The sequence below is a fragment of the Arvicola amphibius genome, chromosome 1, assembly GCF_903992535.2.
Source record: "Arvicola amphibius chromosome 1, mArvAmp1.2, whole genome shotgun sequence".
Lineage (NCBI taxonomy): Eukaryota > Metazoa > Chordata > Mammalia > Rodentia > Cricetidae > Arvicola > Arvicola amphibius.
This window is the reverse complement of record NC_052047.1, coordinates 171252612-171266407: the sequence shown is the minus strand read 5'-3', so window position 1 is coordinate 171266407 and position 13796 is coordinate 171252612. Positions and strand designations below refer to the sequence as shown.

Genomic DNA, 13796 nt, shown 5'->3' with positions numbered 1-13796 from the left:
TTTTGTTGTGTGTATATGAGAATGTGTGTGGAGGTCTGAGGACAGTTTGCAAGGGTGGGTGGCAATTGGTTCTCTCCTCCCACCATGTGTGCCCCAGCAGGCTATCAGACTTGGCAGCAAGCACCTCTATTGGCTGAGCCATCTTACCAACCCTATTGTTTTGTTTCCTTGGGACTCTAGTTAGTTGAGGTTGGCCTTGAAATCAGGGCAGTCTTCCTGGCTCAGCTTTTTAAGCGCTGGGGTTATAGGCATGTATTACCACGCTCATCTCTAAAAATGTGAATGGTAAACGTTTAGACATAGCTCAGGGTAGGATGCTTGCTTAGCATAAAGCTTAATGCCCCATACCACACCAAAGAGAGACAGAGAATGATCAATCATGATCTAAACAGTGTGTACGAACACTGTATAGGACCACAGGAATGCCATCTTCAGGCTGTGGGGGCAAAGCAAAGCACGGATCCTTCTTCCTATATAATTAAGACCAAAAAAATAGGGTTTTGTCATGGGTTACATGGAGAACATATGTTCAAGTAGCTATGTGCTTAGGCAACAACACACGTCTTGACTCAACATTGCCTGCCTGCCTGTTCACTTCAGGCCATTTCTTGTACAGATCCACTTTTATCTGAAAAATCTCAACAGCCATAGCAATGAGTCAAGTGTACAAGACCTGCGCTATTCTAAAACACTTATTTGAACCAGGTGTGGTAGCACACACCTTTAATCCCAGCACTAGAAGGCAGACGCAGGTATATCTTCAAATTTGAGGCCAGCCTGGTCTATTTAGCAAGAGTTCCAGGTCAGCCAGAGACCCACTCTCAAAATGGAAAGAAATAAATTCATTTGGTGCAAAGTTCTGGATCTCTTAGGCACACAAAGCAAGGACGCTGTTATTAGGAAGTCGTTCTCATGCGGAATTCCAGAAGGAGGAAGGAGGTGTACTCAGTGAATTCCAGGAAGACGCTGCAGTTCCTACCTGGAGGCTCCTAGGAAGCAGAGCCTGAACCCTGAAGCCCTGAACTCTGTCCTCTGGCCGTCAGCACCAGGACATTATGCAATGCTCTGAGGCAGGGGCACAAACAGGTCAGAAGCAGGTGTTTGCTCCACAAGTAAAAAACTTGCTGCTCAGAGGTGAGAAAGATTGCCTAAGCTCCTGCTCAGTGGGGAGTGCGTGGTTGGGGGTCCAGCGGCCCTGCAGGGCAGAAGGCAATGAAAATGACAGCTTGTCTCCAAGTGGTTCTGTGTGTGTGTGTGTGTGTGTGTGTGTGTGTGTGTTTGTAAGAGAGACAGGATTTCACTGTGCAGCTTAGGCTGGCCTCTGACTCACTGTGTACCCCAAATTGGCCTTGAACTCTTGGCAATCCTTGTTTTAGTCTCCCAAGTGCTAGGATTAACGGCCTGAAGCACAGTGCCTAGCCTCCTTGTGGCTTTTAAGATTTTCTCTTCCTCATTCTATCTCATTTCTCTCTTAGTTATGTTAATTGTGCTCCATACTCAAGAGTCAGTGCCTGGGAACTCCTGTGTCTAGGAACGTGATCTTCTTTTTAAATTGGGAAGAAAAGCATGGGAAATGTGCACCTTCTTTGAGTGGGGCTCTGGTGTGAAAGCAGGGGATCTGATCTCCCCCTACCCCCCCTTTTTTTGTCCACACAGCTTCCTGGGGTTGAGCTGCCCAGGGATTGGATGGCACTATCTATCTCCTGTGTGTGGGCTTCTCTTACTAGGAGGAGGCAAAGGCTGCCACTTTGGGATTAGAGATCTCATGTTTTCTGTAGAAAGAGAGGCTCTTCTCAAGGTAGATGTGAAGGGACAGTGATGGGCACTGTGTTCTTTCAATGAAAATTGTATTTAGATTTGATTATGGTTCAAATCCTAAACTTTGAGACCTGGTTCTGCGCAGTTCCATCCCAATTGGTCCGGACTCAGCATCTCGGCATATACATTTCTATGAGCTTTTCCTTTTTCTCTCATTTTCTTTCCTTTTATTCCTGTGTGGCCATGTCATGATGACAGCTAACTCTGGGCTTCTAAATACATCGGGTTGCCTCTTCTGCGTATATACTCAAGTGCCATTTTTCTGAAAGGGTACGAGAAATAACAGCCAGTGAGCAAACCTGTGAAGCTATTCCCATACTAAGCTCTGTGTTCAGAGAATGGTTTTTCTTCTGTTCAGGTGAGGAAGCCTGAGGTCTTAGATTTTATCATAGTAGTGTCCTGACTTCTGGTTGGGGGGTTCAGTTATGGTAGGCAATGGATGAGTGAATGGGAACAGCTCCTCACAGCCTTCACACTTTTGGAAGCGTGACCAAGAACTGACCGTTTCAGTTTAGCGTCCAGTTGTTCTGATAAATAGTCGGACCAAATAACTTAAAGGGAGAAGGAACTTATTTGGCTCAAATTCTAGGTTACATAAGTCAAAGCAGCAGGAATGTGAAGAAGCCCAGGCGCATTGCATCGACAGTCAAAAGCAGAGAGCGGTCCGTTAGTGCTTGCTTCATAGTGCTCCTTCCCAGAGGATTCAAGACTGCCAAGTTACCCTGGGGAGAGAATCCAGGGCCTGTGCAATGTTGACTACTGAACTCCAACCCCGGCCCTTTGCTTTTTAAAGGCAGGGTCTTAACCTGTAGCGTAGGTTAGCCTCAAAGTCAAGAACCCCTGCCTCCGTCTTTGGAGAGCTAGAAAATTACAAGCCACACCATGGCTGGCTTACCATCCTACCTATGGCACAGTGTCTGTTATCTTGATGGTCATGGCAAAACTCATTCTATTACCTCCCTTTGTTTTCAACAGAAAGAAAAAGAGAGCATAAAGTTGAGGCTACCGTAAGTTCCCATAGGGAAGAATTTATATTGATCCTAGCTAGGTAGAAGCAGAATCAACATGAACTTGGTAAGTTTGGCTCTTCCTGTAGGTAGGTTGGAGGATACAGAAGGAAGAGAGATGAGACCTAGACTCTGTCAACCGGAGTTTAGTGTTCCCCATCACATCTTGAAGTATTAAAGGGTTGATTTTTTTTTTTTTTTTGTACTAGGAAGATTCAGGCTCTTTCACTATTCTAGTTAAAAGAGTCAGAAGTTTCCAGAAATGTCAACATCTCCCATGGTGGTGTTCATGCTTTCCCACTTGAGAGTTTTTAAAATATGTTTGTTTTACGATGATCTCACTAGATAGCCCTTGCTGGTCTGGAACTTGCTTTGTAGGCTAGGCTGCCTTGAACTCACAGAGATCTGCCTGCCTCTGTGTCCCTAATACTGGGATAAAAAACGTTCACCACCATACCCAGCTTGAAAAGCATTTTTATGCTTCTGAGTATAATTTCTTTGTTCCTCATTTATGCTGAGGTGGCCTTCTAAAAATCACACAAACATTTTATGAGCTTCTTCACATTCAGATCTCTGCTCCCTTTTGAGTGTTGCGCACCATCTTAGTTCCTATGTCAATGGAAAAGCTAGCCCTGCCATTTATTCACTGTAAGACTCTCATTGGATTTAGACTTAACGGGTCATGAGAGTCGGGTCTTATTGGGCTACTTTTAGGGAGTGGGGGCAATATCTCCCTCCAGTGTTCCTAGACTACTCCCCTTGGGGACACTGGCCCACCTATCTTCCTGATCCTCGGGAGGGTCCTCCATTGCAGATCTACAATAGAAACTGTCTTTCATATCATTGGTAATGAGCACACACAGCAGTCACCATCATAGGTCTAGAGAATGAAACCTTATGAAAATGAAAATAGAAATAAGAAGATAAAGAGTAGATTATTGCTGGTCTGATGGCAGAAATCCAAACAGCACAGTGGAGCTTCTTCTACCAGGAAGGGCAGTAGCTTTCTGGGGAAGAGAGCAGGTGGGCCATGAATGGCGGTGACAAGGCTGTGTCTATTGTTCCAGGGGAAGAGGTCGATGGGTTGATTGAGGCTCTGCAGCTTTCCTGGATCCTAGCACTGAGCTCCGGAGCTCCTGTCACTTTCCTGACCTGTTTCTGAGCCTCTGAGTTTTAAAAGCACATTTTTGAGATGCAGCAAGATGGCCCACTGAGTGAGGGCGCTTGCCACGGAAACCTGGAGACCTGGATTTGTTCCCAAGAAGCCTTGTAAAGGTAGAAAGGGAGGACTGAGTCCTTGGAGATGTCCTCTAACCTCCACACATGGGTTGTGGTAGGCATATGATGCAGCATACATGCATGCGCGCATACACACACACACACACACGCACAACAAGAACATTTTTTAGATAATTTGACTTAATGAGAAAGGTGGGCCCATAATTGTGGATCTTGGCACAGTAATCATTTTCCTACCCGTGAGGCTCATGTGTTTCCACAGATCACCCCTTTCCTGCATGGTAAGGAGTCCCCTGCACCGAAAGGATTGTGTTGGTAGTCTGAGTAAACGTCAAAATCTAGAAATTTTCCTGAAGTTGAAACCGCACTGGTCAAATTTGAAACATTTATTTGTTGCTGTTTATTTCTGCTCTAGTTCTTTCAAGACTCTTCAGAGAAAACTAAAATGTGCAGGTTTCCCCAGCTCTTTGTTGATTGTGTCGAAACCTAATTCATCGGGGGCAGGGGAGGTGGGAGGTGGGAAGAGAGGGTTCACTAGGCCAGCATCTTGTGTATGAGCAGCGCATGTTTGCCATGGCACATGTGTGACGGTCAAAGGGCAACTTTGCACAGATCAGTTCCCTCCTTCTACTATGAATTCTGGGGGTCAAACTCAGGCCTTCAGGCTTGTGTGACAAACACTTTTACCTACGGGGCCACCTTATTCATCTTACTATAGTTATCTCTAACCAAGTCACTTAACATTATAGCATTCCTGCCAGGCATGGAGCCCGTTAGAGCTGAATTGCTTAGCACAGTACAGCTGTTTGTGGACCATGACTTCAAGATTCTCCTGCCTCCCCAGCATTAGACTGTGAGGAAGAATGAGCAATGCCCAGGATAGATCTTTTTGTTTGATTATTTGTCTTGAGACAGGGTCTCCTATGTAGCCTTGGTTATCTGGGATCTTGCTACGTAGACCAGGATGGCCTCAAACTCAGAGGTCCTCCTGCTTCTGCCTCCAAGTGTGAGATTAAGGTATGTGCCACTATGCTGGACCTGGGTAGATCTTTGGGCTGAATAATTGACTACAGCATTTCCCAAGTCTCCTGGAGGCAGTATGGAAAGGTTCTGCCTCTGCCTTCACTGGATGGTTCTTCGTTTTGTTTTTTTTTTTTTTTTTTTTTTCTGTTGATACAGGGTCTCCCTGTGCCACCTGGATTGGCTTCAAAGTCTAATCCTCTTGCCTCCCCAAGTGTGTGCTGCCTTGCTTTTGGTTTTTAATATATTCAGAAACATAGTACCAATCATAGATAGTGCCAGTAGATAAACATCGTTTAAACCATCTGGACTGGTTACTTTGGGTGGTAGAGACTTCATAATGTATGGATATTTTTTTGTCTACCAAAGACCTGGAGACCACTCTGGCCTGTGGGTGTGTCTTAAGTGTCCAGAAGGGCCCAACCATACCATGGCCTCTCTAGACAATGTCTGATCCGATGCCTGTATTGTTCTGCTGAGGTTGCCAAAATGTCACACTGCATTCTGGATGGCTCCAGCAAAAAGTAAATTTGTCCTCTCTTAGGCTGAGTTCAAATTCAAGGTATTGGCAGGATGGTTCTGAGTTGATGCTCTGAGGAAGGATCTCTTCCATTTCTCTCTCTAGCTTCTAGTCACTGCTGGCATTCCTTGGCTTATTAATATATGACCATAGTCTCTATGTAAAATGGCATTCTCTTTGAGTGAATGTCAAATGTGCCCAGATTGCCATGTTCTTGTAAGAACAGCAGTGTGTAGATGGAAGAGGACCCTGATCCAGTAGGACCTTGTTTTAATTTGATTATATCTGTGAAGTCTGCATTTCCAAGCAAAGTTACATCCAATGACAGCAAGGACTGTGGCTTTAGTGTCTTGTTTTAGGAGCCACAGTTCTTCCTCCTGGACTGTGTTTCCTTATGGCCAGATTTTCTCTCGTGGACTCTTCACACCTCACATAGAATGATCTTCCCATAATACAGAGTGATAGTCTCCCAATAGGAAACACCCAACCGCAGCTAAGGGTTAAACTCTGGATGTGACCAGCAGATCCTTTCAGACTGCTCTCATTTGAGAGCTGGACCTTTGTCCAGATGGCACAATGTGGAACAGGGACCTGTCCATCTCGCACAGGATCTTAATTGAAGCTGGGCTGGCCTGCCAGGCACTGCTAATTAATTTCCTCTCCTACTGGGCTCTTGAATCAATCACTTTGCCCCTAAGAAGATTGTTTGGGAAGTGATTGGACTTCCTGCATTCAAGAATTTTATAATTCTTGCTAACTAGGTCCCTTCATGGGAACACTAGTTGAGAGTTGCTGTGAGTTTTTCATTGTGCTTGTTATTTTAGGTTAGGGGGCACAAGGTTGCTTTGTTTTTGTTTTCTTTTCTTTTTTTAATAGCTCCCAGATGACAGAGGGAAAATATTCAGTTCAGTAGAACAATCGGAAACAAAATTGAATTCATCTATCATATACGGCTATGACCTTGCCTGCTTCCAGAGACCATAAGACAACTGAAAAAGAAATAGAAGAAAGGAAGGAAGGAAGAAGGACTGAGAGGTGGCTCGGTAGCTGGGAACTCTGACTGCTGCTGCAGAGGACCTAAAGTTTGTTGCCCAGCACCCACAATGGGCAGCTCACAGCTGCCTGTAACTCCAGCTCCAGAGGGTCAACAGCTTCTGGTTTCTGAGAATACTTTTATACATGCACACATACACACATAAACACACATACATACATGTATACATACATACACACACAAATAAATAAAATTAAATAAATTGATAACAGAAGAAATATTACTATGAGAAGACACTTTTTATTTAGAGGAAATACAGCAGAAATTAAAAAGAGATCAAAGAAACATGGAATTAGACAATTGTTCAAAAGTTGAATAAAGGAGTCCCAAGGGTCTGAGAATGGCTCTGCGGGTAAAGCACTTGCCACAGAAGCATGAAGACCTGTGGATCCCTAGCACCCATATAAAAGCTAAGTGTGACAGAGCATGCCTATAATTCCTGTGCCCTCGAGGCTGAGACGGGCAGATCCCTGCAGCCGGCCAGGAATCTAGCTGAATCTGGGAGCTCTGGGTTCAGTAAGAGACCAAAAGCAAGCTAGAGGATGATCAAGGAAAACATCATCCTCTGACTTCCATGCACACAGCTAAACATGTGCACACACGTGTACACATAAATGTGCATACACACAGGTGAAAGAATGAGGGACTAAAGTCGAGAAACCAAGTCCCACCTGGGGCTCCTCCCACCAGCTGTCCATACATAGTCTAATGGTGGTTGGGTGAATGACTGTGTTTTCTGTACAGCGGTTCTGACAGGAGTAACCAGACAACATTTAAACTGTAAAGTGGGGGTATTTTCTCTAGTAACTTTTCTTTTTCCCACGATCAGGTGAGAATGAAATCCTTGAAACTCTGCATGCCATTGCAAGCAAAAACCAGATCTGGAGATCGTATATTGGCATGGGCTATTATAACTGCTCGGTGCCCCAGACCATTTTGCGGAACTTACTGGAGAATTCTGGATGGTAATGTATCGCTTCACTAGAGGACAGGGATATGAGGCTCATGGTCCCTGCATCTCAGAAATCACCCCTTTCTGCTCTCTGATCTCCAGGAACCCACCTGGCTTCTCTGGCTGGGAAGTTCCTTGCAGGGTGTTGAAGTGGATTCTTTTCTCTTTCATTTCCATAAAGTCCAGGTCCGATGATCTCTTCTGTGACAACTTGAATCTCTTTGCTGCTTTTGAACAAGACTTCATTCCTCTTTGGTGAGACCCTGGAGTGCTTAAGGCTGTATCTGAACTTAGTCACTCAGTATTGTAGCCCAGGAAAGAATCTTGGGTGTCTGTCTTTTGCCAGAATTTTCGAAGGACAATACTCACGTTCCTCTTCTCCCCACATTTCTTGGTCCCTAACCAAGAGAAATGAAGTGACACAGTATCAGAAGAATGACGACAGTAACATCAGCTTTATTGATGGTACTTTATTGAGGAAGTGAACATGTGTCTGGACAGATACATGCTTGCACGGTCAGCTTCTTGTTCTCACCTCACCCTGCCAATCATATAATTTATTCCCACCCTGGGAGTCATGTATGTCAGAATATGACCTTCAGGAGTCAATTCCCTTCTGCCATGGGGTCTGGGGATGGACTCAGGTCTTCAAGTTTGTCTGGGAAGCTCTGTCCCACTGAGCCATCCTGTTGGTTTTGTCCCATCTTTAAAGGAACCAGATGTGTTGGCACCCTCATGCCTGCCCTCCACTCCTGCGCGGAGGAGATTCTCACTGCAGTATTCCCTGCTTGCTTATTAATATGAGAACAGGAGAGCAGGCCCATCAACAGAGAGAGTGTTTCAGTTTCTTGGTGCATGAATGTGCTTTCTAGTGTGTTTGCAGTGCTAAGGGCTAGTTTTTTTTACTGTGGCTCTGATGAAAGTTTGCATGGTAAACTCTTAAGGTTGATTTCGAAGGCAAATGGCCTTTCTCTTCCCCCTTAAAAAACAAAGCCAGCTGCTACCCATGAAAGGACCGGGCAGCACTGTGTTCTCTGCCTGAGCTCTGGCCTGTGGCCTTTGCTCTTAGTGACCATACAGAATATCCGCCATATTTCTCTCTGCCTGTGAGCTGGTATGCTAATTAACTTGGGGGTAGCCAGTGTTTTGAGAGGGAGACAATACCCTGTTTTTCTAGCCTCTGGCTTTGGGCGCATTTTAAATATTGCTGCTTTGCCTACCCCAAAGCTGCTCTGCACCCTAGTGGGATCCTGCACCCTGCCATGCTGATAGGGAGGGCCATGAGCACATGGGTGGGAGATTGTTCACATTGTACTTCTGAATGGTTTCCATAGCGATGGAGCCAACAAATTCCGGTGACGTGAGGTGGAAACCAATGGGTGACATAGACTGGAAAGAATACAGGCGTTTGGGCTCTATAAAAGAAACTGGAAAGCGGGGGCTAGAATTTGTTTATGGTCTCCACTAACCCAAAGTCTCAGTCGCTGATAACATTAATAACGAATACCAACATTTGTGTTTTCCTTGTGGCTTTCTGGTTCTTATAGTCTTGGCTGGCAGTAAGATTAACACAAGCCTTTTATGGATTTTATGAGCTCTCCTCGAAGCCCCCCTACTTTTTTCCCAGTTCTAAAAGAAAGTCATAACCAAAATGATAGAGGAAGCTGATTATTTTAGAATAAATGCCAATATCATATTGAGTATATTACCAAGTAACCTATTTCAGAACTATAAGCCTTCTTAGATATGGAGATGCTTTTAAAATGCATCTAGAAAAAAAAAGCCATTTGAATTCACGTCAATTTAGGCATATCCACAGTTCACAGATACCGTTCTTTCCTCTTTTAATTCTTTCTGGTACCTGAGACTGAACACAGGTCCTCATACATGTCATTGTTAGGGACCACTGAGCAACCTCTGCACTTCTTCAGACAGGTGTTTTTAAACGTGTTTTTCTTTCCTGTCTGTATGGCAGCAGCCCTTTGGTGGCATCTTTTAAAATCTTTTTAAAAATATGTTATGAAAATTTTATTTTAATTGTATGCGTTTTGGGTGCTTGCCTAAATGTGCCTCTCTGCTCCACATGCTTATGTGGTGCCCACAGACGCCACAAGAGGGCATAAGATCTTTATGGAACTGGAGTTACAGATCATTGTGTAGGTATTGAGAACAGTGAGTGCTCTCAACTGCTGAATTGTCTCTCCAGATGCCCTTTGATAGCTTGTTTGTTTGTTTGTTTGTCTGTTTGAGACAGGGTCTCACTATAATTCTGGCTGTCATGGAATTTGCTGTGCAGATCAGGCTGAGAAGGAACTCTCAGAAATGCACCTACCTCTGCCTCCCTAGTGTTGGGAATAAGTGAGTGCCACCATGGCTGGCTTAGTAACATTTTTTAGCCATGAAATGTAGGTTGTTATTTACTTCCTTTCATAAGTAGTTGCTAAGAAGAGCTCTTATGCCTGTTATATTCCCACAGTGATTAAAAAAACGAAACAAAAACCCCACAAATATTTTAAAAGTTTGAAGTAAAAGAAATGACTTCCAAAGCAGTGGTGGTCACGTTAACTCAACGTTGTATTATAAAAAGGGTTAATTAACAATGGGAAGGTTGGTCATGAAAAAGGAAACTACTAAATCTCACCAGCAGAGGTCATAGGGTCATTGCAGTCTCACATATGAGCACCCGCGCCCTTTTCCTGTGGGTAGTGGGAAGCCAGCAGAGATACTTGGGTTTTATGTATTCACTGTGCACGTGTGTGTTTGTGGGTGTGAATGTGCTATGTTGCAAGTCGGGAGCTCAGAGAACAGCCATGTTAGTTCTGGGGACCAAATTTCGGTCTTTAAGCTTGATGATAAATTTCCCTATTTGATACTTGAATGGGGTCAACATGTGCACGTTTGCACCTCCAGTATTTGACAGTTTCGTAGTTTTAAGTCCTGCCAAATGAGCAAGGCAGTGGAAAAGGGCTGGGCAGGTACAGATCCCATGGGAAGGTCCTCATTTGGATCTGAATTTTATGTGATTCCATTTTAGGCTTTTTTGAAAGAGGATCTCAAGCAGTCGGGGCTAACCTCAAACTCACTATGTAACAGAGGGTGACTTTGAGATTCCACCCTCCCTACCTCCCCGCTCCCCCCCACCCAGAATTAATGGAGGCACCACCATACCTGGTCCTTTTTCTTGTTCTTTTCAAACTGATGAGGAATGTAAGGGTCTACTGTTTTTATTTGTGGGTGTGGGAGACAAGTGCATGCATGTATACCACACAGAGACTAAAGACCGAAGGGTGTCACATCCCCCGGAACGGCAGTTATAAGTGGTTATGTCATGGCCTGCTGACTTTAGATTTTTTTTAAGTCCCCCTCCACACACACACACACACACACACACACACACACACACACACACACACACACACTGTCTGTCTGTCTCTGTTTCTGTTTGTCTCTCTCCTCTCTCTCTCATTGTGTCTATGCGTGTATGTATGTGTTCCTTTTCCTTTCTCTCTCTCTTGAGACAAGGTTCTTGCTGTCTAGTCGAGGCAGCCTCCAACTTTCAATCTTCCCGCCTCAGCCTCCCAAGAGCTGTGACAGCAGCGTGTGCCCTCACACCTAGCTTTTACAGCCCTAGGTGACTTAGAACTTGCTATGGCAGTGGCAGCTACTGCCCACGGTTTTCAAGAAAAACACCTGTAAGGGAGGACTGCTTTTGAATTAAAAAGAACATTTTAGTAGCTATTGCTTTTTTTTAAACTTAGAGATTTGCATGTGTTTGTATTTGTATGTGTAGGCCTCATGTAGCCTGCTCCTAATCTTGACAATGTGTCCATCCCCATTACCCTGTACACCTGCTCCAGATAATAGCTGTCTTGCCTAATTAAATAAAAGAATTAGGCTTGGTGGTGGTGGTGCACACCTTTAATCCCAGCACTCAGTAAGCAGAGGCAAGTGGATCGCTGAGTTCGAGGTCAGTCTGTATCTTACAGAGTGAGTTCCAGGACAGCTAGGGCTACACAGTGAGACCTTTCTGAAAACAAACAAACAAACAAAAAATCAAAAAGAAAAATTATCCATGGGATAATGTTAACTGAAGAAAAAAACAGTACCTCACACAGACTAAAATTCTGCTTCTTATAAGTCTAAATATGACTATTACATGGAAAAGAGACTACAAAAGACACCTAAATGTTGATTGGGTTGTCTTGAAGTTTGGGGATATCAACATATACTATTGGACAATCCCAGTACTCGGGAGGCAGAGGCTGGAGGATCTCTATGAGTTCAAGGCCAGCCTGGTCTACAAGAGCTAGTTCCAGGACAGGCTCCACCAAAGCTACAGAGAAACCCTGTCTCGAAAAACCAAAATGTAGAAGGAAGCGGCAGGCTGCGTCCTGCCACCCGGCTAGCTTTACCCAAAATAATTACACGGAAACTGTATTCTTTTAAAACACTGCCTGGCCCATAGTTTCAGCCTCTTATTGGCTAATTCTCACATCTTCCTTTAACCCATATTTAGTAATCTGTGTAGCACCACGAGGTGTGGCTTACCGGGAGAGATCTTAACCTGCGTCCATCTCGGAGAGGAGAAGCATGGAGACTCACTATGGCGACTGCGTGAAGCGTCTCCCCACTGCCTGCTACCCCTTTTCCCACAATTCTGTTCTGTCTACTCCGCCTACCTAATTTTCTGTCTCTTAAAGGGCCAAGGCAGTATCTTTATTAAAAATGAAAGTAACTCATAGACACTCCTCCATCACCAAAACAAACAAACAAACAAACAAACGGATTGTGCAGAGAAGACTAGCTAGCATGGCGCCTGCGCAGTGACACACAGATCGGTGAGGTGTTTCATATTTTTAAATAATGCGGGCTTTGGGCTTTTGTTAATGTTCAATAACAAGCTCAGCTGTTGTTGGTCTGATAGGGTGGGGAAAAGAAAAAAAATCATGCAGAAGAAAATCCCTGTTTACATTTTGATTCATTGGCTTGCTTTTATAAACTTACAGGAATGAGATATTTTATACTTTGCTTTTCAGGGGCTTTTATTCCTGTTAATGCTCTCCACTTTAAAATTGATATGTTGTGAGCATCGTCTCACGTCAGGGATATTGAGAGCATCGTTTCAATGACAGCAAGCTCTACGCACGCACGCAGTTTAATTTGTCTCGCCGTTCTCTTTTAACAGCGACACAGTTTGCTACTCATTTTTCTTTTCCTACAGTGTTTATTACCGTGCCGAATTCTTCTGGAATATTTCTCTCTCATGTGTTCTCTTCCTGAGAATAGAGAATATATTCAGTCTTTCCTATTCATCATTTGAGGTAGCTGATATATGCATATATTTCTCTCTCTCTCTCTCTCTCTCTCTCTCTCTGTGTGTGTGTGTATGTGTGTGTGTGTGTGTGTGTGTGTGTGTGTGTGTGAATACCTGTCTACATCTCAGGATGGCTGTGAACACAATGGATGTGTCCCGTTGGGCAATCAGTCTGAGCATATGGCAGGAACAGTGTCACATCTGTCTTCCTGGTAGCAAGCTGTGTGCGATGGTCTTGTCTGGTTAGAGATCACCACTGCCCATTATCTGAGCTCTCGTGTGACCTCAATTCTTTCACGTTCCCTTTCAGCTGCCTGCCTTTGTGTTGCGATGTAGGAGTCATTCATTCCAGTTCACCACTCACTGCGAGTTTGTCTATATAGTTGCAAATCCAGGCCGCTCAAGGATTGAACTGAAGTAACAATGTGTTCTGCCGTTACACGTACACACTCAGCTGCACCAGTAAAAGATTCAGAAAATGATTTCAAAGTGCTGATGCAGTACTGTGTGCTAAGATTGTCTTCCAAGATAAACCATGTTAAATAAAGCCAACATAACAATGCTTTCAAAGCCTGCGTATAATTACCAGAACAGGAGAGGAAAAAAAAAAGAAAAGGATATAAAAATCAAAGCCAATAATAAACCACTTAGAACTTCTGGGTTGGCGTCTTAGTTAATTGTTTATTGCTGTGATGAGACACCATGAGCAGGGCAACTTATACAAGAAAGAGTTTATTTGGGGCTTACAGATCAGAGGGAACATGGGAACAGGCAGGCTGGATCTTAAAAAATCAGCTTATAATAAAACACGTGGATGCCCTGAGGAAATAGCTCTGTCAAGTGTTCGCTGAGGAGCAGATTCCAGCACCCGT

At 44.2% G+C, this 13796-nt stretch overlaps 1 protein-coding gene across 1 annotated transcript in view; it reads left to right on the top strand.

The window, feature by feature from the left end:
* The window catches only part of Gldc (glycine decarboxylase), an 81828-nt gene that overhangs the window by 11644 nt on the left and 56388 nt on the right, over positions 1-13796 (top strand). Inside the window, exon 3 of the mRNA XM_038322913.2 lies at positions 7488-7623. Coding sequence (XP_038178841.1) covers positions 7488-7623 — 136 coding nt within the window. The remainder of the gene's footprint in view (positions 1-7487; positions 7624-13796) is intronic.